Source organism: Haliaeetus leucocephalus, unplaced genomic scaffold (assembly GCF_000737465.1).
Source record: "Haliaeetus leucocephalus isolate CR32 unplaced genomic scaffold, Haliaeetus_leucocephalus-4.0 Scaffold51, whole genome shotgun sequence".
NCBI classification, from domain to species: Eukaryota; Metazoa; Chordata; class Aves; order Accipitriformes; family Accipitridae; genus Haliaeetus; species Haliaeetus leucocephalus.
The window spans coordinates 3,497,261-3,524,017 of record NW_010972487.1 but is presented as its reverse complement, the minus strand read 5'-3'; the positions used below and the strand labels follow the sequence as shown (position 1 = coordinate 3,524,017).

Here is a 26,757-nt window from a genome sequence, read left to right as displayed (position 1 = left end):
GGGACCACGCTGTATTAAACACATTCTAATATGTAAGTTGAATTTGTACCCTATTGCCGTTTAATAATTGTGCCATTCTTGTACTCTAAGCAATTGCATTAGAGGCACTATCAACACTAACCGGTGTTCACACCAATGCCAAAATACCAGCAGCATAAGAGAGAAAGAGATTCAGCACTTACATTTCAGCATGGGTTTTGAGGGTTTTGTTATTATTGTGGGTTTTTTTAAAAATTCCTATGACATTTCATATAAATCCAAAGCATTAAGCAATTCCACTCAAAAGAAAAGATTAAAAGCAATTTCAGCAAGACTAGGAAACCTACATGGAAAATAATATCCTCACCCGTTTATTGTTGATTTTACCACTTGGTAACGCTGTTGTTTTGAACTCAGTGTGAATACAATTTAAGTTTTGCAGAAAATCACACACCTGTATTTTTCACATGTATCAAACACATTTAAAGTTTAAAATTTGTGTGCCTTGACTTGCTCCTCTTAATGTCTCTTTAGGGATGTCCATTGTCACTGATCCAATAGAGTCCAACTCAGTCTCTCAAGTCAGGTGACATACAAATTCAAAAGGTGTAGATTTCTCAAAGACGATCTTCTCTGTAGTGCATTGTGCTAGTGCATTCAACCAGTGTGTCAGTATTCAACCATATAAGCTTGGGGTTTAACTACACAATACAGAAATATAATTTTACATGTAGCTTTGCATGCCTTATGGCTGCTTGCCCTACTATAGGACAGTGCAATAAATACAAATATATGCACACTAGAAAAGATTTAACTGCCATGATCTACATCTCGTTTACGAGTACAAATTTACCTAGTCAACAATATGACAAATTTAGCAGAAAAAGTGGCAATGGCAGTAATATTCTACTACAAAAACAAGGCTAGAAGCAAAGTGTTCTCAAGCTACAGAAAACTTGCTACCTCCTAATATATGACGTAGGGCCCAGTTCTGCCAAGTGCAGAGTCATGATCAGTAGATTGCATCAGAACATGCTTTTCCCCCATTTAACAATGAATACTTCTACAATTTATTTGGTTTTGATAACTGTTTATAAATAGCACACTATAATGACTATTAAACTATACAGCAACATGACATTTATAGCCTAATCCTGAATACAAAGTTCAAAGAACATGACTACAAAGGCCAGAGAGCAAATGTCATCGACTAAAAGCATTTCCACTTCAGAATTTATTGAATGTTCTCTTACACAAACACTTCTCGGTTGTGAAACCAGAGGAACAGGATTTTCTATTCCCTCTCTGCTCCAGTAGTAATTTAGCCACACATCACCCTTATAAATTAGTGATGGATTTTAACAGGTAGCCCCTCGGGGCTATATATTTTATATACTTTATATATATGCACATTTACTTTGAATTCTATGTAAAAGTTGAAAAAATGTTTGAAAGAAAAACTCAGAATATATCACAGCTTTTTCAGCGAAAAAAATACAAATTAGTTTTATAACCACTATTCAATTTATCAAACTTTTTTTTTTTCTGAAGTATTTACCTTTAATTATGTACACACATTACAGGAAATAAAACTTTTTCCACAAACATTCTCTAAGGTGACAGTTATCAAGAGAATGATAGAATAATAGCAGGAAGAATATTAAACAAATGGGGGCGATCAATTTCTGCTTTTAAAAAGTAAAAAGTCACCATATAATTAAGTACAAAAACCTGCATTGAATGACAACTGCTGGTGTAGTAACTTGATCAGGTATGGAGACCAAGAGTATAGTAAAGCCCTATGGTAATAATATTTCTGTAGCATTTCCACTTGGTATGTATATACTAAATGTTGGCAAAGTTTCTGTAGCATTAGCTTATACAAACATAGGAGTCCTCAGTCTGCTGCATAAAACGGAACAAGTGTGTTTTAATTCTCCTGAAATCCAGAGTGTCACTTACAAACTGCATAATGAAACTTTTCTTCAGAAAAATATCTGTTTGGCATCTCCGGGGCTCTGTTCCATCGGACAATAGGGGCACTTTAATCTGGGGACAAAGACAACATGTTAGAATTGCACCAATGTGTGACAACTGAGCATTAAAGTGATCGAGTTTGCAGTGATAGTCCTTCCTCTTTTTTCCCCTGTAGCATGAAACAAATGTACTCTTAAGCCATAATGCTTTACATGGCTCCATTAAAAGTCAACTTTAGTTGAGAGAGACCTTATCACGCTTTTTCTTCTAATTATATTCTTTCTCACCTTTCACCCACACACCCCTGAATTATTAAATACCAAGAAATTACACTTCATGATTAATCTATCATTTCTCCTTCTGGATTAGTTTGTTGCATTTTAGTAATTTTAAATAGGCTGGTAGCTTTCACTTTGACTTCCTTGGTATCCAGTGCATTTTACTGCCTGGTTCCCAAAATGCCGTGATTTTTACAACCTGCTTAGATCAGCCAGCTCCTGCAAGCTATGACTAAGGAGGTCAGCCTGGCCTCCCTGCTGAAGTCTCCACTGATAAAATTCCACCTGCTTACAATATTTCCTCTTTCTAGTGGAAAAATTGATCTATTTTTCCCCATGTCTAAGTTTGGGCCTTTAACCCATCCCAAGTTAATATTGTCAGAGTTGTGCTGTCACTCAAGCTGATCAATGAAAGCATCAGGAACAAGCAATCAGAGACAGGAATAACGTAGCAGCAGGTTTAGTGGCTTCAAATGGCTAAAGTCACCCATGAAGGGCTATCTTTAGGCTTTTCTAACAGGACAAAGAACACAAACATCACTCGACATATTCATTCGTGTCATCACTTACTTCCACACTGGATTTTGCAAAACAATTTACAGCTCCAAATTAAGCTGACAGCCTCCACGGAAGCTCCAAATATTCAAATTATCACTGGTTCTTCCTCACGGAAACCTGTATAGCTCGCTCTTTCCCATTTCCTCCTTTCCAAAAGCCTGTAGGCACCCTACTGATTATCTAAGGAGTATTTCCACAGTGATAATTCAATCACCTGCTCAATTATTAAGCCGTATTTCCCCAGAGGTTTAATTTTATTTTTTAAGGGATGTTTCATGCATTACTAACCTTGCTCCCAATGAAAAACTGTGTGTGTAAAAGCTTCCCTTTTGAATTTAAGACAACACAATGGTACGTACAACTTGGAAAATTACTCTGCTCATTGCACTCCTTCATGTAATCTCACTTTCTACAATGTCAGAGGCTTTATTACGCTTTTCTCCAGCGCATCTACCCAGCTTATCTGGCTTTTAAGTCATTCTCTAAGATTAACAAGCTTCCACCAGTTATGTAATTATGGACTCAGTTTTCCCAAAACACAGTATTCTGGTCTTAAGATCTGTCCTTGTCTATGTGTTGCTTGAAATAAAAGAATGGTACTTACTTGCTGCCATTAAACATTTTATTCAAAGCATCTCTTGATATAATATGACCACAGACTAATTTCATAGGTGGATTATTATCTGTTGTTTGCTGACGAAGAATGGGGCAGGCAAATATTGAATGATACCAGCACTTTTTACCAAGGTCCACTTCAATCTGTGAAAAAAAAAAAATTAACATAACAATTTATCTTGAGAAACTACATTTCCAGACAATTATCCCTTTAAGTCATGGCCCTTATTATTGGATTTCACAATTCAGCTGTGAAGGCAGCAAAATCCATCCTGTGGATGCCTGACAATTTCCCAGCCAAAAATACTTAATTGTGATCTTAAAATGGTGATTTATGTTGCCTCTCCCCATTCCCAACAAAGCAGAGTATTCTGCCAAGGAATAAGTGCATGTTTTAGTGCACATCTATGCCCTGGCAGGAAAACTGAGCTGATGACCCAACAAGACTTTCTGTATTTCCTAGCCAGTGGTTTCCAAAGTGGTTTAGATGTAGAGCTCATTTAAAGCCGAGGGGGGGCAGGGAGAAAATAAGAGATAAAAACCCTTGGATTGATTATGTTCATGTTCTACAGCTTCCTGAAAGACTCTCCCAACACCTACATGTCATGTCAATAATCAAGTGTACGAGAATCATTTATTTTCAGTATCAACACAGAAGACACTGGTACAGCAGAATTCTTGCCATCAGGACGAAACTATTTCAGAGAGGGACATCTCACAGAGAAGAATGGGTCTGTGACTTCAGGAACTGATTGAAAACTAAAAAAAAAAAAAAAAAAGTCACAGCTTCTGTACCTGAAGCTCCTGGCTCTGCTCTGACAAGTCCTCAGTTCCGATAGGTTTAACCTTCAACAAAACCTGACAATGTAACCTTTTCATGCTACTTAATCTCTGTCTTTGCATGATGAAAATAAGGCTTCCCATCCCCATACTGCCTTAGCAGTACACACTAAAGACCCTTAGGTTTAGAAAATGCAAGGAGGCATATTTACTTATTATTAACTGATCTGCACCTGACAGCAATCTTTTCCCAAATGCTCCCTAGCCAATCATTCCTGTCTGGATGGCAGGGCATGAATCTGTCACACTTGGAGGTTACACTCTCAGCGTTACAGAAAACTTATCTGGGAGAAACTCAACGCATGTACTTACACTATAAATGAATCTCTTCCAGCTACAAAGAGGCTAACTCAGTTCATGGCCAATTTGCACTAAATAGGTTTTCTTTCCAAATCAGGAGCAGGCCACTTGAGAGCTGCACACACCTGGCAAGAGCTATAACAGGAAACTGTGGTTTCATAACAACTGAACTTCATTTCAACTGATATAAATGAGTTCTGCTAGAAGCATAATGCACTGGATCCCAATTCAGTTCCCGTGTTCCCAGATGTAGCACTAATTCTTTCATCTCCTATCTGCCTGATAAAGAGTCAGTGCAAAGCAACCTGTGGACAGAGCTCAAGCCTAGCTAAAGAAAGTTATTGTTTCTCAGTGGGATGCATTTCCTTTCCAGTTACACAGAAACATCTCATACGTTCAGTGTAAGGGTTAAGTGGAAGGTGAGAGCATCTGTTTTGTTAAGGTCATTTGATCAAAGACCTTTTCAATGTGAAAGGGAATAACAAGTGAAGGGGGGAGCAACAAACAAAACCGAGAGATACAAACCTGACAGACAAACATAATGGAGACAATAATAGGAAACAACCTTGTCAGTCACACTAATTGACAGGTCATCAAGAAACTGCAACCAAACCTGGGACTTTGCAACAGGTAAGAATGCAAACCTGAGGGTCTCAGAGGAGGAGGGGTCAGCAGAACTATACGAACTGCAGGAGGAGCGTGCAGGGGAAGGGAATTGGGGAGGAATGGCCAGAAAGGGGTATAAAAGGGCCAGAAGGGCCATGCCAGTATTTGAGGGTCCCTGAACATGCATTTGCTTGTGAATCTAGAGTGCTGTATGTGTGCTTTCACCACTGAATTTCAATCTTTACCAGCCAAAGAGGAGGAAGAGATCCTGGCTGTCTCTACTTCTGTTTTATCCAAGTCCTGTACGTGGGTGCTGCTGAAGGCAGCGCCTTGTCTGTGGCAGCCTGTGTAGCTGGTTGTATCAGTGTCCTTTGTGTGTGTATGTGTGTGGGTGTCTGCGATTCATACTCAGCTTCACTACTGGTTGAACTTCCAAACAGGAAAGCAGCAGCCATGTCCATCAGCCTGGGATGGAGACTCAGACGTCTCTGTACAGTAAGAAGACCCAAGGCCTGAGCTGCTGGAAGTAGCGGACGTGTATAACATCTCTTAATGTTCAGCACAGAAGAAACCTGAAAACAGCATTCAACATTAGAAATCTGCCCTGGGACAGCTTAGCATGAACTCACCGGTAGTTCATCCTTCTGGTTCCACACACCTGTGCACTGCCTTTGTTCAATAACTGCCTTGATATTAATTAGAGCTGGTAATGCTACACAACCTGCTGAAAAACTGCAGAAAAAGGAAATGTTACCATACGGTGCCTGTTAGGAAACCAGCATTTTTTTGTCTTTCCACTTTAAAGGTTAACTGGGACACAAGAGCATTGTACTACTTCATTCAGTTATTGTCTGTACTTCTAAGCTCCCTTCAAGTATAACAAGCAAGAGTTATGGGGCAGGTTATCAGTTACCCTCCATCTTAGGCTAGCACCCTCATGTACTATATTCTGGACTGAAAACAACAGTTAATCCCTGCTCTGAGCCTTACAATGAATTTATTTTCTATACCACCTACTTTGATTTTGAGCTGTACAAGAGGAAGACATCATGTTAGTTTACATAGGTAGTTGCTCTCTGAACTATGGAAGAACACATGCAGCCTAAGAGTTTCCACATAATACACACATACACGCAACCCGTAATCCTTTAATTATATGTAATTACCGCATAAAGAAACATGTCTTTCCACCTTCAATCAAGAAAACAAATGTTGAAAACACATAGGAAGGCAAGTGAAGGAAGGAAACCACAGCCTATAACAAGAATGGCAGTGTACAACTGAACAAAGTCAGTGTCCCAGAAGTTCAGCCTGCTCTGGGAGTTACCCATTACCAGAACTTACTGCATTATTTTGAAATATTTCTCTATGTTACAAAAGAAAGTATGACACTGAGTTTCCACAAATTAACAGATGTTTCAATGGATTTAAGTCTAATGACAGTACTATAGGCCTGGAAATCAGCAAAAACAGAAACAGGATTTGACCTTCGTATCAGCCTGCTCTGTTTCTCTGGCAGGTCATTTTACTATTTGGGCAATTTTTACTTTCTACAGAAGTCACAACCTTCCTCTCCACTCTGCTGTTCCAGGTACTTGTTTTTATGTTTCTGCAGGAACATTCTGGCTAGTTTACTTGGGAGGAGTGTGCCTGAAACGTATGGATGCCTTGCCTAAGCAAAAAAAAAAAAAAAAAAAAAAAAATCATATTACTCACCTGCAACTGGCCATTTTAATCCTTACACTTTGCTTTTTGGTTATTTCAGCCCTAAGTGTAACTTGTGTTAATGCTGTGGAAAGTTTAGACAAGTAGTATTTGTAGAAATAAAAGCATTACTGCTTTAATGGTTCTGTATGAAAACATCTCTGGAAAAGCCCTTTAAGAGTATAACAACTCAAGTAAATAGCAAATTCAAATGGCGTCCTGTAGTCCTTCAAGACCCTGAACCATGACCTCCTTAGTACAAGAGTTTTGCCACTGACTCCACGCAGTAACTCAGACCATGAGGCCTGTACAGCATTAGATAAATATTGGAGAAACCAACCAGTCTTAAAAAAAGTGACCACTACTCATGTTCCAGAAAGCAATATGTTTTATAGCAGGGATTTAACTTCAAGCTGGTTTAATTTCTAAAGGATTTGCAGCACTCAAAGGTCACGCCAGTTTAGAACAGTCTTGTTTATGACAAGACTATTGATACCACCTATACAGTAAATACATTTCGGTGCAATCAATTTCACACCAAGCATAAAGCAAGCATCCAACCAATCCACACATCAATAACAGGGATTTTCCACTTCACCGAAAATCTCTTAGCCATTTGCACTGAAAACTGCATTACAGCATCAGTGCATGAGCAATTAAAATGTAAAGGATTGCTGCTAATTTGACTGAAACAGGAAAAAGATTAAAACCAAAAACCAGAGACAGAAGTTTCAGATATCTGTAAAACCCTCAAAATGAAACTCGTAATGTTTACTGTAGAAAGACAATTAATCTGAAAGTGCTCCCTTTGTTGTCTTTCTTGTATTTTGTGAGAGGTGCAAACAGGAGAAGCAAAAGGCTTGACAATTTTAAGAGCTCTAAACTAAGCACAGAAGTCTAATAATAGTAACATGCAAACAGTAAAAGAAAAAAGCCATAACAAACAAAACAAAAAAAAAGAAGAGGTAGTGAAGCTTCTGCTAATTACCAAATCTAGCCCAGAAAGATACACAGAATTTATTTTCTATTTAATGTCTGAAATGAAAACAAGAACATCAGGCACGTATATCAGGGGAATTGACATCCAAAGGCTAAATAGCAGCTAATCCATTTTATCTTCAGAGAAGCTAGAAGAAGATTAGGTTGGTTTTTCTTCACATTTCCAACAGCCTCCTACAGATTTGCATTTTGTCAGATTAGCTACTGAGCTTGAAAGTGCCTCTTCCTTCTTTGCAAATGAGGTCCAGCAAACAATTTGGAATTTTTAGCAGCTGAAATCACAACATAACTCTTAAGCATTCTTCTAAGGAGATGACAGGTAAAGTAACATGTGGATTAAAAACCAAGATGATCAAATGCTGACAGAATCATGGCCACAGTTTGGGGGGGTTTTCTGCAGTTAAACAGCAGGGACAGTTTTCACACATTTGCTGTGGGAATAGCTGGCTGATTGCCATCCTCATCTTTCTCACTGATGTCTAAACTACAGAAGCCAAATTCCATCCATGAATGCTTCCTCTTGAGCTGCAAAGGTGCAGGCTAAAGCACAGCACACGGGAACCTCTGATTTCTAATCTTTGCAAATCTTGTTTGAGCTAGTTGTAACTACACTCTTTATTTAATACAAGCTAGATGAGACTACTTCTCAAAAGCAGTTTCTCTTGTCCTGAACAAGAAATAGAAACCAAACCACCGTGTACCTCGTCTTAAAAGCAAGGGAAAAACAGCATACCTAACACTGAGAGGTGATTCAACTGAGAGACCCAGAAGAGCACAGGCATCTCTTGTAAAGATGTCACAGATGTCCGCCCACTGGTTTGCATCTAATAGATGAACGTATGGAGAGTTCTCTATACCTTGCCGCAGATATACCAGGCTGCCCATCAAAACCTGAATATCTGTGAGGGACCAGGAACAGTTAGTTATTTAATATTACAAATAAAAGCTAGTGACTACAGTTTTAGCTTTTACATGCAAAACAGGCAGATACATGAAATCAATACTACAAATCCTCACCTCTGCAAAATACAACTATAGCCATCACAGTACAGACGTCTACAGCTATGAGAGCTCCAGTTCACTGTGATAGACTGGAGGGGTCATCTGCCCCTCTACAAGCATGGCATGCTGCCTATTAATTTGCTTCGAACAGGTTTACCTTTTTGTAAGCTTTCTGACACACACAGTACCCTACAAATTAGGCTTTACTGGATTCAGTTTGAGATGGTTCACTTAACTCACATGTTCCCCATTTTTCAAAAGTTTCATTTCTCTTTGTATTACCCCACGCAGCAGAAAATAGCAGATGACTATTCCAAGAACATTTCTGTGCATTTTTAACACTTTACCCTGGCAGCAGGCCTATTCTAGATGTAATCTGCATATTATTTAAAGAGTCAAAAACCTTAAATTTAAGCAAATGTGCAGATATATTAAAACATAATTTTGTGCCCTCTTAAAAAAAAAGGGGAGTTAATTCAAATTGTAAGTACTCAGGTTATACACGTTAAATACAAAAATAAGAAGCCTCTAACAAAATGAAAATAATGGAGTAAAACACATTTGTAACATGATTTATATTTTACTATGAGGTGCCACATCCAAGTGCTTTAAATCCCCTTAATATGACTGAAGACTTACCTTTCTGATGATTTAGGGCAAACGGCTGGAAGTTTTTCGCATACTGAAGTGCTTCTCTTTGATTTGCTGTTCCACCCATCAATAAACTAATAAAATACAATCTGTGTAGTTTAAATTCCAATGAGCTATTCTGTGCCATGAGCATTTCTCTGTTGGATACCGCCCACCTAGAAGTAACGAGGAGGTACAATGGGACGTGACACAAGAGTAACTGTCAGCCTACACCATATGAAATTATTACAATTATCAAACACCTATTTCAAGAAGAGTATGACTGTTCCCTGAACTTCTATGAGCCTATACAGAGCACAGAAAATGACAAGACCCTTTACAAGTAACGGAGCTACACAGGGCACACAACACATGAACGATGGTACTTCTGGTGCTGCTGTACAGGTTAACCTCTGGAAAATTCAACACATGGTGGCTGGAAGGCAGGACTGAATTAGGCACAATATAAGGTAGAAATAGCTAGAATATACTGTATTTGGATTAATACCCCTCCGAATCTTAACAATTACAGATAGTCCAGCTGCATGTTGAAGAAGTTTGACCAAGCCTTTCAAGAACATATTTTCCAACTTCCTCACTCACCAAATATTTCCTTTAAGCCGCTATGTTTATATATGTGCATATGTTGCCCTGGAGAGGGGAAATGCGTCTATGGGGGCCTTGAAGATAGACATTATCAAGACCTTACAATAGAGGATAGGGGGAAGGGAAGGGCAATCAGTTTAAATATCATACTTTATCCTGCTTAAACTTTGCTTTCTGTGTTATTTTCAACTTAGACAATAAAAATACTTCTCACTTTCCGGGTCTCATTCACCATGACAACACTAATGTTTGGCTCCCAAATAACATGGAAGAATTCTTAAACACACACCAAGTAAAATGAACTGGAACTTTCAAAGCATTTCATAAAAAGTTATTATTTAGATTTTATTCATCCCTTTCTTGTTTTTTTGTGTTTTGTGGGGGTTTTTTTCCTTAATTCAATTTAGTCAGGCCTAAATCAATCCAATCTTTCTCTTAACTTCAAGTTTCAATGTTCTTTGGTACATCTGTTTCTCATTAGCGTTAATTAGTTATACTGCTTTCACTGTGGGGGCCCCATTAAGCAAAGAGCTTTTCACTTTTCAGCAAGGAAGTGAGGTAGTCTGTGTTCCTTAAAAAGAAGGGGTATGTGAGACTTCTGTTCTTTTCAACCAATACTAAAATAAGAAAATTAAGCATTCTTACAGTACTGGTAAAGCTTTCAATGCAAGTTAGCCTGCTGCATTAAGATGTAGCATTAATGAGCAAGTATCTACTTTCAATTTGTTGTGGTCAAAGTGTCAGGAGTCTGACTTTACTGGCAAGGCTTTGTAATGACAGCAGTAACCTTTCAGCAGGAAACAGTGAAAAAATGCAGCCTTTGAACTAAGAACAAGCTCTACTGTCCCCAGTTTCAAGCAGTTTCAGCTGAGCAGCCTCACAAGACTGTCAACACTGTAACCTCCACCAGGAGGGAAGGGCACACTCACTAACCATTGGTTGTGGAGGGTTTTCTGTTTGCTTGTTTTGTTTGCTTTTTTTGGGTTTTTTTTTTGTTTTGGGTTTTTTTGGTGTTTTTTGTTTTATGATCCGTGTCCATAGTTTAAACCGAGTATAGTGGCAATAAAGCTCACTCCTAATTAACAAAACAAAAGCCTGACGTTAACCGTAGACCAATAAGCAGCTGAAAGACAAAAAACTATTATCAATAAACAGTAAGACTAGTCCACAGTCCCATTAATGAGATATTAATTTGTATTGCATCAAGAGAGCCTCCATCCTCTCCCTAGCCAATATTCACAACCACATGATAGTACTTCATCTTGCTGAGATCGAGTCTATTTTTCCAAATTAGCTTTTAGGCAGGCTTTCCATTTTTAGCTCTTTGAGTGGCAGCACAGATTTGTATCAGAAGAAAGCAGCCACAGAAGCAAGGCCTGAGGTGTTTGGTCTAGGACATGCTGTTCCTGTTTCCAACAAAAAAAACAAAAAACCAACAAGTGAGGTTTAAAACATTCAACCCACATACTCTCTACCGCCATCCAAAATCGTTAGTAATCACAACACCTGTCTCTACCTCCTCTCAAAACAATACTTTGAGTGTTTTCACTTCTAAGACTCAAATCTATCTTAATTTTTTAAAGTTTACAGTATACTATTCAAACAACAGGTACACAGAGCCTCTTCTAGCTCCCACATGGGATTTAGTTAAAATGAATTTTGCAAAACGTAGCAAAGATTAATTTAAGTTCAAACCATACCCCAAAGGTCCCAGCAAATACCAGGACCTGTGCACCTTGCTGCTCGACAGACAAAAGAGAAGACAGTACCTCTTCCCGAGGAGATTACAGTCAAAAGCTTTGAACCTGCTGCAAGTCATTTCCACCACACCCACCTGGGCTCAGAAGGGCCAGGATCCACCCAGAAAGAACCTATGGATTTCCTCCCCCGTCATCAAATTACAGTAAGAAAAGTCACTGGAAATTAATGGGAACCCATGGAGGTACACAGATTACACAGCTTAGGGTGCAGGATCAGACTGGGCATCTGCAAAGTCAAGTTGCACACCCCACAACAAAAGAAAAACCTTATGGCCAGTCATACTGTATTTAATTCTGAAGTGTAGTATTTTTAAGTGTTGGAATTTGTATTAGTAAGAAAATCTGAAAAAACTATAGCTAGGGGGTTTGGGTGTTTTTTGGTTTTTAAGTTAGATATGAATACTAACTTCTCTCTATCACCACAGCAGGGCTTCGAAAGTCTTTTTGAAAAGTCATTAGTCTGACAACTCCCTTTTGATGGCAGTGACCAGAAGACAGCCGTGTTTGCTTCATTTCTAACACTGAGTTAAGCTAAGCACCAACTGCAGAGCACTGACAGAGCCAGAGAGACTGGTTATTGTTTTCATCCCAACGTTCCACAATTTTGCATGGGTAAACCCTGCTATACTCCCCTTCCTGGTTCATGACACTGTAATTAATTATCCTTGCATAACACCTGCTTTCTGCTTCAACACCACTGTCAGTAGCCTAACCCTAGAATGGGACAGTTTGGGACTGCTTTTATGTACCCATGAAGCTGTATTTACTGACACCAAATTTAGCCATTTATTAGCTTTTTGCCCAAAGAGCGCAATGCCACCCCCCCAAGCGCCTCTCACATAGAGGCCATCCCTCCAGGAGCAGTTTCTATCCCTCCTCCTGAACACCCATGTCTGCTGGGAAATAATATGGGAAATACCTTCACTAGCATCAGCAGTTCTGCAGAATAACTGGGTATTTAAGACATCGGTTACCTCCTAAACTGTATAGTTTTGTGACATTTTGATCATCCTCACCAACAACCATATTTTTTACATAAGCATCACATAAATAATGACACTCTGTGCCCAGCAGCAGGCAAAGAGAAGCAGATAGCTTTTGCACTGAAGAGTTTAAAGAGAATAAACATACATGAGACAGAGCAGGGGAGGGAGACCAGCATACAAACTGTGATGACAATACACACTATTATTCTCTGTCCATTCAGCTGTCTTCAGAATAAGAGTTCCTTTGAAGAAAGGCCACGCCTTCTCCTTTGTTTGAAAAATATTTAACACACTGCAGGAACTACAAGATACGACTAAGTAGCAACGAGTAAGGCATAAGGCCTAGCAAACTGGAGCTAAATTGCATTTAGTGACTTCACGTGAATAGACATAACAGCAAGTTACTGTTCCTCAGAGAGTATCCTTTACAACAGCTATGCTACTATTTGAACTACAAGAAGTATGTGGTGTGGCTGACAGTAAATCCTGTTTCAGTTTAACACCAGGCCTTTCAGTGTTGCTTCCCTTCTATTAGCCAATTCAATAGCAATAAGCCACCTGAGCTTTCTTTCTCTGTAACTATATTCAAAGACCAACTATTTAGGTCAAGCTTTGCATGACCCAGAGGCATAATCCAGGATTTAGTTTATGAACACCACAGTGTGAATATCAGAGTACCCCTGCACTTAGTTTAGATGCCAATAAGCTCTGAATTGACATACTTGTGTTGGTTCGTGTTAAAGGGAAAAGAAAGTGTTTGTTAATATGAAAATGTACTTAACTGATTAATGCAAAAAAGATATCTTAAGTATATGAATTGTCTGGAATGAAACACTGAAATTTTGAATTTGCTTTGGTTTCCTTGTTTCTATTTTTAAAAGGTCACTTCAAAGGTGGTTCGGGTTTATTTGTTTGTTTTTGGGTTTTGTGTTTGTTTGGGTGTTGGGTTTTCTTCCTTACTTCTGAGACCAACCTAAGCTTACCAAAGCTCTCACAACTTAAAAAAAAAAAAAAAAAAAAAAGGCTGAGGGTTTGTTTGAAGCTTTCTTATTTTTAAAATAAAAGCTATTCTGAAATGGTACAGCACAGCTATACACCCACTACTGTAAATCATAAAACAGTAGCCCATGAGACATTTCATCATCTTCCCTCCTCACTGTCACTTTTAGCACCAGCTTACATGTCTAATGGTTGCAAAGTCTACTAAGGTCAAGAAAACATCCTGGTCTAAGGTTGATTCATAAACCTCAGATACCTCCAGACTTGGTTTTCATCTGAGCGTTCAGCACCGACTTGCATTAACTGAATCGTTTTGTTCAGAAAAAAATCTAGCAGATCTCACTGTCAGTCCAGGCTCCCAGCGGCAGCTCACCTCTCACCCAGCATTATTCGGCACCTACCTGGCAGCAGCAGTCTGCTAAGTACACACCTATCCTTTCACCCCCTCTTCCCGCCCTGTGGTCCCTTATCTGGAAATGGAGGAAAAGTGAGAACTTAGATCCAGAGTCAAGTTCTGCTCACCCCAAAGGCTTGGTGAAGCCAAAAAGACTTGGTGGTACCCAACACCTTTAATAAGTCCTGGTATCCTTCATAACTGGACCTTTTAAAATAAGGTTCACTAATGATTCACTATAAGGCTAAGTACCATCATGGCAGACAACTGTTTCTCCAAGTTATGTTTCTTCCTGAAATCTTAAATCGGCATCACAAATGATTCAAGTTAATCCTTAATCTAAGGAAGACACCCTTAGTTAAGCACTGCCCATGGGGAGGGACACAGGGGATGAAAGGAAGGGGTTCACTCAGTAACTAGACCTTTCAAAGGACAAACAGGGACACATCGAAATATACTAAAGACAGTATTTAAAGTGAAAAACTAAGGATTTGTTAAAAGCATTCAAAAAAGAGAGAAAAAAAAAACCTGAGTAGACTCACTCTAGCGCAGGTCTCAAAACTCTAACTTTTAATGCTTCCAATATTCGATTTAACTCCACAAATGGTTCTTTTTGACTTTGATCTATTGATAGACCAGATTCCTGAAAAAACAAAGGCAGTCTTTAGTTAAAGCATAAAAACCAATGGGATTAAACTGCTGTTCTTCTGACAGCTTAAACATTCACCTGGAACATTCAAATAAGGATGCTACTGCAAAATGTCATTTTCCATGGTCGATAACATTCAACATCCACACTTATTACCTGACAAAGTTCCTCGGCTACATCCAACATCCCCTGCCGGAAGAAGTGCTCCACCATCACCTCGTTGAGGATTCGCTGGCTGTCAGCCTGCCAGCACCCATCTATCCCCACACTGCTGATGTCAGAGTCAAAATTCTGAAATGTACAAATTAACAGTTAATATGCTGGAACAAATCTCCCCACATGATTTTTTCTTTAATTATGCAGGACACCTATGTCTCCACCCTGATGCTTTCTGCCTATTACTCAGTTGGCCCTCAATTACCTTCTGTTCAAAGTGAAATGTATCTGTCAGCTGCTTCATTATCTCCTGTGTACAGAAGAAAAAATCCTTTTGCTTGCTCGTTTCAAGTCTGAATATTATTCACTATAAGGAATTACACTGACAAATTACAAGTCTAGCTAGCAAATTAGAAATCTAGTTAACCAATAAAGGGGTTTGCAGACCATGATGCATTTTTGAAGGAATTATCTGCAGGAAAGGCTTTTTCCATATGTGAAAACAGAAAATGCATAGAGAACAGAAAACAAAATTGCCTACACTAGAATTAAAATACCGTTATCAATGCATCACTGTCACTACAGCGCACCAAATTAGAAGTAAAAGCTTTAACTCAAGAATTTTTTACATAGCTGGGGGGGTAGACAATGCTGAAGAAGGAAAATGTCATTTCTCCCCACCCCCAAACAACAATGAAATTCAAATCTCTAAAGACCTCAACATTCCAGCAACAGGATGAGCTTTGAAGATCTGAGAGATCTTTTACAGATCTAACACTGACGATCCTACTGCTGTGTATTTTTAGGCCAGTGGCCTACAGACATATTCCAGGAATAAGTAAAAATATTGTCACGGTGACTCTTCAGTAACACTTGGCACTGCTTGGCACTGCGCCTCTTGGCAGCAGGAGAGCAACACTTACTCTAATCCAAGATATAAAACAGGATTTTAACTGCTAACATGTTTTATGATCGGGGCAGGCAGGTTAATTTGAATAAAAATCCTCACCCATTGCCTATAACCATCCTCTTTCAAAAGAAACAGTGTCTAGAAGTCAGTGCATTGCTTGCTGCATGACCTGATGACTATGGCTCTCTCCCAAGAAGGAACTTCAGAAGTCAGAATTATAGTGAAAATAGCAGTGCTTCAGCTGTGGCTCTGTGACAGCTGGCAGTCCTGCACAATATGGGAACACTGACCTAGCACAAATGCATGCTTCTGTCAAAGCAGGCGGAGCAAATAACACAAAGTTGGTACGAGCTATCTTCCAGTACTCTGCACAGCTCAGCTCTGCACTGCATCGTCCTTTTATTCACCACTTACTAATTTCCTTCATCGGTCACCTCCGCATCTCCTTTGATGCTGCTCTGTCATTGTGAGAATCCCTGCACGTGTGGCTTCAAAACCACCAGTCTCTTCAGGTCTCTTAGCAAACTTTCAGTAAAACATTAACCTTAGGCTAGCAAATCACCTCTTCCATCTTTCAGAGATGGTGGAACAAGACAAGCATTTAAATTACTGCCACTAAGTCAAGTCTCATGTTTAACAACATTTTCACTTGGGTATCTTAACCTGTAAGCTCCTTGTCATACTGCTCATCTTTAAGCTGTATCTTGAAAAAAACTTAGAAATCTTGAAGACTAAATAATACTGTTCTTATTTATGCCAACCCTTTGAAGCCTTTAAGGTTCACCACCATTGCCGATTCTGGTATCACTGTCCAAACACCACTAGCAGGTAACATAAACCCATCAACAATGCATTAGAGAAATACCAGAAGCAGTAGCAAGAAGCTTGCTTTTGTTACTTAGGTTTTGGGGGGGGGCGGGGGGGGGGGGATCATCAGAAATCTAAAAATAGTTGACTAAGTTGTTTTTCATGAAATTTCAAGTCCTACTGAATGTATAATCCTATAAGAAGAAACTGTATTCTTCTGGGCAGTTATCAACTATTACAGTTGAACCTATGCCTTGAATGTTGTCACAGCCTTCTTATTGCTTGGGGGCAGAGGTGGTAGAGCCACTTACCTCGGCTCCTTCACAAAATCCACATTTTGTTCTGAAACAACAAACCTATGAGCCTTGAGAACCTTTTCAAAACCCCATCGTAAATTAGATTTTTTTTTAAATCCATAAAAGGTGGTAACAATGAGTCATATTCACCTAGATTTGCTATAGATTCAAGTCACATCACACAACCTGAGGGCCTCAGTTTTTTTCTTCCTCCTCAGCCATTCTCCAATCAACCCAGTCTTGACCAAGTTCTCATTTCAATAACTTTTTTTTTTTTTTTTTAACAATTTCTGAGATCTTTATTACATATATATAATGTGGGATTCTACAGCTCTGCCTCCTCTGGGTCCTGAGGAGCTTCAAGAACTGACGGCACATATTACAGTGAGTGACTGTCACATGTCAGAACAAATTACTGCTTGCCTTTGGCTTACATATTTCATAACTGGCATGCACGCATGACATGCTGGTGACTACACATCTCTCAGTTTTCTAAATGTGAACAGTATGCTAATTGATAGCATGTGGGATTTAATAAGATTTCCAAAGTTGAAATAAATTCCATAAGTTACAAACTCCAGAAAGGTTACTTTGTGCTTTTCAGGTTTTAAGCTTAGAAGAGTGTCAGCTAATGTTCCTGAGAAACAAGCCTTTTTTTAAAAGCCTAACTAGTAAGCCTAGGGCTAAAATATAGAATATTACATGCTAAATATACCAGTGATACAATGTAAAGTACATTACTGATAGCTGCTGAAATGCGAGAAGGACTTCAAGACGTGCAGACACAAAAGATGGGCCATTTTAACCAACATACAAACTTCTGTGTTATTAGCAACAACATGATAGGAAGAAGGATGATTATTTAGGACAGTTTTATTCCTCAGTTTCTCAGTCGAGATTACTTTATGCATTCCCCCCTTCTTCTGAATTCTGACCCAAGATACAGATAAAATACATGTTTACCTTGTCTGTTCAGTTTGTTGGTTCACAAGATAAAGCTCGACTTGCAAAGACTCTGTATTTATCTAGCCATATTCTTCACAGCAACATAATTAAGTGATGTTCAGTAAAGGGTTTTTTTTGTTTGTTTGTACACAAGTTTTCACATGAAACAAACACTAACTTCGGTAAAAGTTTGCTTTCCCAAAACAAAGATTGGATTAAAATGTTGGTCCTTTAAAAACAGGCTTAAAATTCAGGGAAAAAATGGAAGGAGCTACCAATTACTCCACTTACTTTCCTGAATGAAGGCATTTAACCACTACTCAGACAGATTGCTGCTAGAGGGAGAACATTTACTAGCCCCATCAAACATGTTTTGAGATGAATTCAAATCATTCCAAAAGAGTGATTGATTTACAAGGGAGACCGATGAGTGAGCTACCTGATAACAACTTGCTGAACAACAGTGACATGATGAGTTCTGGAAGCAGAGCAAATGCTAGTACAATAAAGAGAAAAACTGGATGCAAACATTTCCTTTCAAAGGAGAAAATGCTCTTTGGAAGAAAGGATAATGCTTCATGGATCAAAAGCATGTAATCCATATAGAACTACTACGAAAAAAGGTCTAGCTTATTAGATAAACTTTCCAGGAACTGCTAACTAAAAAAAGCAACACACAAAGTTTTGGTATTTCAGACTTCAGCATGGTTCATATTTGATGCCAAATTTGAACCTCATTTTTCAAACACTTAGGAGCTTCTGTTCTCAGAGTGAACTCTGCAGGCAGACAAATCTAGGTCCCATCCAAGTTCATAAGCAATCACTACACTAACTTAAAAAACGACCAGACTAAACTTTACATATAGGTATAACCCTGCCTCAACACTGGAAAAAAGCAATTTAACCTGAAATTTGCCACGAGCAGATAATACAGCAAGTTCTTTCAAAATCCAAAATATACAGCTAGGAAGACCATAGCAGTATTCTAGAGATGTTAATCTGGCTATAAAATAAATGAGGATTTACATGTGACAGAAACAAAACTCAAATCTCATGAATCAACGCAAGAGCTGTGCTTCTTTAAATTCTAACGAGCACTTTATTTAGGAAGAAGTAGTATTTTGCCCAGAACGTGCTGAGAATCAATTCACTGTATCAACTACACTTAATTACTTCTATTGGTTTAAGCTTAAGTGTATTATGGTGAAGGAATGGGGGGGAGGGCAATTTCAATAGGTTATGGGACTCGGATGCCAACAAAGACTTTGCTGGCAGGTTTCAAGCATATTTTCCAGCAGCACATGGAAATTGCATTAAGTACATATGGAAGATTTCCTTCAAATGTCACTGTCCAGGGTAGCATTAAATTCCACCTGGATTTATACATTACATGTATTCATCTCACAAACAGGCCAAGACTTCAAGGTACATTTTAAAATAGTCCCCTTAAGATACTACAGTCGAGGAAAATATAAAATTCAAACTACTTGCATTAAAAAAAAGTCAAACATAAAGTTCATATTTAAGGAGACAATCCTAACTGATGCTCTGAACTTCATAAAAATACGTCCTTCATTAAGAGCAGGACCAGAGACTCATGCAGTTCCCACTGCTTCTAGTCTTTTGATGTAAACACCACAGGCACTAAGCAAACTTGAAAATCCAGAGGAATGAGCACACTGAAAACAGTGAATTGAGCTCATTTTTGAACACCTCACTGAAACAGCCCTTCTGACACTCAACAGGCACAGAGCAGATTACCGGTATCCTTTCTACTATTTTACAAAACCAAACACTTGAAATTTAAAAAAATACTTTTATTTACAGCTATCCTTTCTCAAATAAAAACAGTAGATAAACTTAAAACAGCAGGACAGAAACAACACTGGAAAAACTATGCACATGACAACTGAAACAGCTATTTGGAGACTGGACTAAAGTCTAAACTTTATTAACCTTGCAAATGTTGTTTTCTTTGGATTCTAAGAAATACCATCACCAATTTGCATTGAATATTCGCACGCTCTATATAGGGCCTAGGGCTGCTCTACCTGAGAGTATGTAAATGAAAAGGTATAGCCAAACCTGAAAGCTTATGTGTACAAAGTCTACTTGCTAAAGCAGAATAGGAAAGTTTCAAACTTAGGACAAGATTACATAGATTTATTTCAGGCTTCAAGCCAGTAATAAGGATGGAATTTTACTCCAGTTAATTGGTTTAGATATAGCAGCAAGGATTAGAGACAGATGCGTCCTTAAGCTTTGGATAACAGTGATGCTTGGATTAAAGCTATTAGTACAAAGTTTGAGCTCTCCATGATGGTCAGTCATAAATATAAGGAAAAAATATAACAGTTGCACAGACATTCTACCCAATAATGCAGCATTATGTACTTTGTTTCTTCATTGCACTACTGTTAAATTTTGCTTTAACAGATTATCGTTACTAACAAAGTTTCAATGAGATTCCCAAAGGTTGAATGAGTATTCTGTAATGCTGCAAATGTCTTTGTCCAGATGAAGACTCATTTACTAGTGTCTTCCTTAGTAAGATGACAAGGTGCACCTCAAACCAAATGTTTAGGCCCTATCAACATAAGCATGCTCTGATATGAAACTATCACATAAGAATGTCCACAAAAGCAAGTACAAGACTCTTTGCATACAGAACTACTTTATACGAAAGAATACACAGATGGTGAAAAGCATGGCCTGAAAGCATACGTATAGCACCACTTACTGAAAGAAAAAGAAAGAGAAAAAAAAAGTGTTTTAGTACTATTTGGAAGAATTGTTATATCTACCTACAAAAACATATTCAGATCCCAGTTACTCTTGAACCTGGAATTCATATAATAATGTCTCATATGCAAAGCTTCAAAGATAAGCTGCCCTACCTTATTATTTATTATGGCATAGACACAGGCACTATGAGAAGTTGAATCTACTCTACTCGCATTAAGGACACTGCATGTTATAAAATTAAGCCCTAAGAACTGACAACACCCCTGAAATACGTACAAAATGTCTTTTAAAATTCTGATTTTATACTGCCTTCTAGAACAAAATGCCACTTTGGGGTTATTTGCTACTGACAATTAACTAGAAATGCAATATATATCTATTAAAAAACCTATGCCTTATTGAGACAGATATTGAAGCAAACATTTTGCTAAACCGATATAACGCATACTACTACTAAGTCTAGTAATATCTATAGTGCATGTTCTCTCAGAAATTAAGAGATCTGAGCTGCCCCAGAAGGAATAGTCTATATATGATGAGTTCTGAAAGCAAGTACTGTACACCCCACTGTCTTGCCTCTGCCCCAAGCCTATGCTTCTGTAGTTGACAGGAAGATTTAATTAAGATTGATTGTAGTATAAATCACATGGTATAGGTACATATGCATGTCATGTATATGTAGAATGTAGTATAAATTTTGTGAAGCACAATACATATCACAGAATATATGTGATAATACAATCAAACCACAATATAAGTACCTTATCAATGGCTTTTCCAACTCGGGATACACTGCTGTGAATGTCTTTATGATCAGAGGCCAGTTTTTGAACTGTGTCTTTTATTCTTTTACAACACTGTGTCATAACAAGTGAAATTGTCCCCGACAAGTCTCCATCTTGATCTAAACAAAAGAGAGGAAAATTACTAACTTTGTTACAAACAATTGTTAACATTAAATCTCTCAATATGCAACAACATATAAAGACAAGAAATTGTATTAAAAGAAAGAAATGCTATCTAGAGAGTATTTGCAAAGTAAGATCAGTTTAAATGAAGGAAGATGTACAGGAGACTGCTCACCCATGGAATTCAGAATCCAGTTGGGTGCACAATAACCCTGAACAAGTGCAACAGTTTAAAAAATTAATGTAAAGATCTCATGTGTCTCAGTCACAGCAGATTAATAAACACATGTCAAAGAAACACCCCAATCCACAAATCTCACGGGACATAATAGGAAGCTACTGAACCTACTACAGGATCAGTTTTCTTTTAGGCAGTTCTCTGAAGATAGATCAGAAGGTCATGTTTAACTTCAACTAGGTGCAAGCAAAATTCGGATTAATGAGGGCCCAATTCATTCCTACCCTGCAAGCTACCCATTTATAGCAGACTCTGTTTGCATTTGAGCTGTATGAAACTTTTGCTTCCTAACTTGTGGAAAGAGCTCTAAACAGTACAGCCAACCAGTCTTAAATTCTCCTCAGTGGACGAGAAACAGCCCGTAAAGGACCTGACTGTGAACATCAGATCCACTCTTTCTTGTTATAAGATTTATTCTCTAGAAACTGTGACACTTTTAAACTGATGTCCAACTAACCAGTGCAATGCTGTATGACACATTCTGTGGACAAAATAATAAATATGAAATGTTTACAAGCCCCTGACTGCATCACCACACTTAATAGTTCACACTCCTTGTGCCGGTGCCTCAACTCGAACACAACTCAGTAGCTTTAGTAGAAAACACCTTACATTCTTTTGTGCTTTACTCCAGCCCTCCCTTTCAGGTTTTGATTTCAAAATACAAAGAGAAGCTCTTTTCCAGTCTTACCTCTGAAGGTCTCTCTTTGCTCAAAAGTTCATTCTACATGAAGAATTTTTCTTTTGGGGACACAGACTTAACAGTCTTCAACTGCACAGGAAGACTAATTTAAGTGGGAGAGCAGCCCAGAAATACTTCCCTAACATACCGGATCCAAACCCTTTATGTGAAAAAATAAAATCCCCAAAATATCGCTTTTTAAATCTTTCTTCTAAAGAAACTATGTTTTCCATAAAATTTGTTCCTTTCTCATTGTGTATTTTAACATGCCTTTGGTTTCAGCAGCACGTTAGAGTCCAGTTTCTGGTATTTCACGGAAAGCAAAATGCAGGTGCATCGAACTGCTGCTGCAGGACCAGCAACCCAAGAACAACAAAAACAAACTGTAACTCTTATAGCAGTATGCCTCTGATGAGAGCAAAGGAAATCCAGAAAAAAGCTGTAATCATGGGGGGTGGGGGTGTGTAATAATTTACCAGTCAGTTATTCTAGATACCTTCCTTTATCCATCCTGACTCTCAACCCTGCTGCTGACATCAACAGTGAAAACAACCTTCTGTTGTTACACACTATACACTAGCGCATTTCTAGAAAAGTAAATAGCTCCTGTTCACCCCTACATGCCCCCGCTGAGGAAGCTTTAATAGCATTTTTGCAACAGCCATAGCTTTTAAGAAAAAAAAAAAAAAAAGCTTTAACTTTTTTTCTGCCTCCTGGGCAAACGGCTAATAGGGCTCTGCATTTTTCCTAGTGTATAAGCGAGGAGTAATAGGATCAAAACAGTCTCTTCAGCGCATATTCACTAACAACTCTATGCACCCTATATTAAAAATGAAAATTTCACTCAACTATTACATAAAGTTCACCTCCTAAAATTATTTCAAGAATAGTCATTATTTCTTGGTTGCTATTTAATTTCTATGATAGACATTTAGAATCACATGCAGGCTCTTAAATAACTGTCTCATGACTTTTTCCAAGACAAAATGATCAGTCAGAGATTACGCAACAAGCAAAATAGAAATACTCATTCCCCAATAAACAGAGAGGTTAAAATACACGCTCTTAATAGCCATTTTTTTTGCAAGAAAAGCCATTAAGCTAAAACCCAAACAACTTACATGCGTAACTGTTTCTACCCCAAGCAAATAAGTGAATTACTGTCCCTTAACACTTACTGTAGCAGAAACCAACTACAGTAAAGCAATGAAAATGTCTACACAGGAAGAGCCATCAGAGCCATAAGAGAAAAGATTTCTCCCCTGCACCCACCTCTTTCAGCTTTAATTAAACTATGAGATACTTCTCATAAATCATCAGAAGAAAGCCTGCAGACAGTTATACCAGTAATTCAGTGTTCAGAGAACACTACAGACCGACAGCTTCTCTCTGCATTGTGTACACAGTCACAATTTTTTAAAAAATACATTAGCGAGCAGACACCAGGCACAGAGTAGAGTCCAAAGCCAAGTTTACTCAGCCAGACACATTCACACCATCCAAGAATTCACAATCCTGCCTTGGCTACTCCAGGAGGTGAGATATATTGGGGAAAGACAGAAGAAAAACAAACTTTGTCTTCCTATTCACAGGCCTTAGCATAGAGCTGTTCTGTGCTTAGGCTTTAATATGAATACAGCTCAATAAATTTTAAGGGACTGTATGAGTGGGGAAAAGAAAACCAGTTTAGAGGTTGAAGCAGCTTCTAACAGTTTCATTTTCTCCATCCACTTCCTTTTTATATTCACTGCCTATATTTAAGGCCTTTTCATACACCTCTGCCCTCAAATCTTGTCCTACAGCATCAATGTCTTCTTCAGCAGTGAGGTTTTTCTTTTCTTTTCATTTTCTCCTTTGAAATTGTATACACAAGGATATTTCTGCAGTTCACACCCCTGAATTACAGAGCTCCACATTAAGATGTCTGGCTGCTTCCACTTCCATCAATTTTCAAAAATACTCAGGATACAGTATACAAAAGCTGCAAATACCTGTTCTTATTAGAAATAAATAACACGTTAAAGAAAAAAAAAAACACCAAAACCAATTTTTCCGCATATGAAGCCACCTTACCCTCAGATGCCAAAACTGAACAGAGTGCCCAGATGTTTGAGGGTGCATGAGTAGTAACATATTGGCTTTGTTCTAGAGTACTTACTGAAAGAAAGGTCAATTTGGGATGCACTCTGCAAGGACAGCTTCACCACTTATTTGAAAGTGCTGAAAACACGTGCAGGGCCTTCACAGGACAGTCCCAAAAACTCAGATTATGAGTCTGGATGGAAAACCCAATGAGGACCCTGAAGGAACTGCACACTGAAACCTTTTGATTTTATTACAAAGAGAGTAAAAGCTCTGAATCTGCAACAGGATTCTCACAGACAAATCTTTAGAGCCTCACAGAGTCCTATGAAGATCAATACAAGCGTAAGGGTCACGCGCCACAATTTTCCAGGCAAGGTCAACATCTCAGTTTGTGAAGACACACATTTTATTGACTGTGCTTAATGCACGAGCACAAACTGTTTCGAACAGCACAAAATACATTTATTGAAAGACAGTTCAAAACAATGCCAAAAACCACAAACCTTATTTCATCCCAAATAAATGTCTCAGAACCGGAGTTCCATGTTTGTTCTCTATGGAAATTGCTGTGTACACACAGCAGCTCTAATACATTCTTGTTTACGTTCCTGGAATTATATGCACTTGTGAGTGAGCTTTGCACCTGTATTTGTACAGGACTACCGCAAACACATTTTTCTCTGAACCAGACAAAAGCAGATTCCAGAAAACAGTGAAATAGCACAGTCTGCTCTCAAATTTGGGCTCAGGAGCCTGCACGTTCCCATTTTTAATCCCTGAGCCATCAGTTGCTTCCTGCACGGCCTTGGGTAAATCACTTCAGCTGCCTCACCATCCCCTCCCACTCCATCAATAAACACTGCGTTTACCTCCATCTCAGGGATTTCGCAAGGTTTAAATGTCTCTTGTTTACAGCGGGCTTTGGCCATCTAGCCCGCCTGCGCAAGTGCTCAACATCAGCTGTAAAACACAGACAACACTTAGGAGGCCGCGTTTACTTCCTGCTAAAGAGCGGCTTTAGCCTAAACACTTCCAAACCGAGCCACAGCAAAAGAAAACAACTTAGTGACTTAGGAGGCGGGGAGGGGGGAGAAATAAGGGGGAGGGGAGGAAAAAACAGGGCAGCCCTGCTGTTTATTCCCCCTGGGGGTGACCAACCCCATTGTAACTCAACGTAGAGGCACAGGAGGCATGAACAGGCTGACCGGGGTCACGCCGTACCTGCCGATCAGGAACAAACACTCCGGCAGCGTATAGAAGGCCCGGGAGGGCCGATACCTGCTCTTACCTTTAACTTTACCCCATCAGAAACGCACACAAAGCTCCGACTCCAGGAGGGGGGAGACCTCCAGCCCAGCCCCCCCCGGCAGAGAGACCTCCCCTGCTCCCCGGGGCCGGCCCGTAAGCGGGGCTGGAACCCCCCGGGAGCGGGAGAGGGCTGCTCAGCCCGGAGGGGGACGGTTCTCCCTGGAGGGGTACCCCCAGCCCGCAAAGGCCCAAACTTTTGAGCTTTTTAACCCCGGAGGAAGGAGCCGGGCCCCTTCTCCTCAGGGACAGGGGGGGGAAAAGGGGAGGGGGGGGAAATGTCTCCACGTACTCTCGGTCTGGAGGATCTCCCGGCGCAGCCCGCCCGCGTACTGGATGAGCTCTTCCAGGCTGCGCTCGCAGAGCTGCCCGTAGCCCGAGAACTTCTGCAGCACCTTCTCCAGCTCCCGCTCCACCGTCACGCACTGGTCCATAGCGGCCGGCACCGGGCCGCGCTCCTCCTCCTCCTCCTCTTCCTCCTCCTCTTCCTCCTCTTCCTCCTCCGCCGCCGGGCCCCCCTCTCTGCCCGGGCCCCCCTCTCTGCCCGCCCCACCCTCGCCGCCCTCCGCCAGCACCGTCCCGCCGGCGCGGCCCAGCTCGGCCCGGCCCGGAGCGCCGCCCGCTCCCAACTTCCCCGTCTCCTCAGGCTGCGGCAGTTGTGCGCAGGCAGTCGCCGAGGGCAGGCGGGGACCTCAGCGGCGCTGGGTACAGGCAGCGCCGCGGACAACCCCGGCCGGGGACCTCGCCGAAGCCCGCGAAGGGAGGAGCAGAGATTATTACTCAGGCAGCGCGGCGGAC

The 26,757-nt window shown here is 39.7% G+C and overlaps 1 protein-coding gene across 2 annotated transcripts; it reads right to left on the bottom strand.

Moving 5' to 3' along the window:
- Positions 1-323: 323 nt before the first annotated feature.
- Positions 324-26,552, bottom strand: RMND5A (required for meiotic nuclear division 5 homolog A (S. cerevisiae)). Of its 2 annotated transcripts, XM_010577836.1 has the most exons (10): positions 26,519-26,552; positions 26,252-26,479; positions 21,503-21,645; positions 15,039-15,173; positions 14,776-14,876; positions 9,498-9,664; positions 8,590-8,755; positions 5,783-5,885; positions 3,397-3,551; positions 324-2,028 (listed from the first exon to the last, which is right to left on the bottom strand). In XM_010577836.1, the coding sequence occupies exons 2-10, from the start codon at positions 26,391-26,393 to the stop codon at positions 1,965-1,967; spliced, it is 1,176 nt and encodes a 391-aa protein (XP_010576138.1). In that variant the 5' UTR covers positions 26,394-26,479; positions 26,519-26,552; the 3' UTR covers positions 324-1,964. The 2 variants fall into 2 exon arrangements, with proteins under 2 accessions (XP_010576138.1, XP_010576146.1); XM_010577844.1 differs by lacking the exons at positions 26,252-26,479; positions 26,519-26,552 and adding an exon at positions 25,524-25,612.
- Positions 26,553-26,757: the final 205 nt, after the last annotated feature.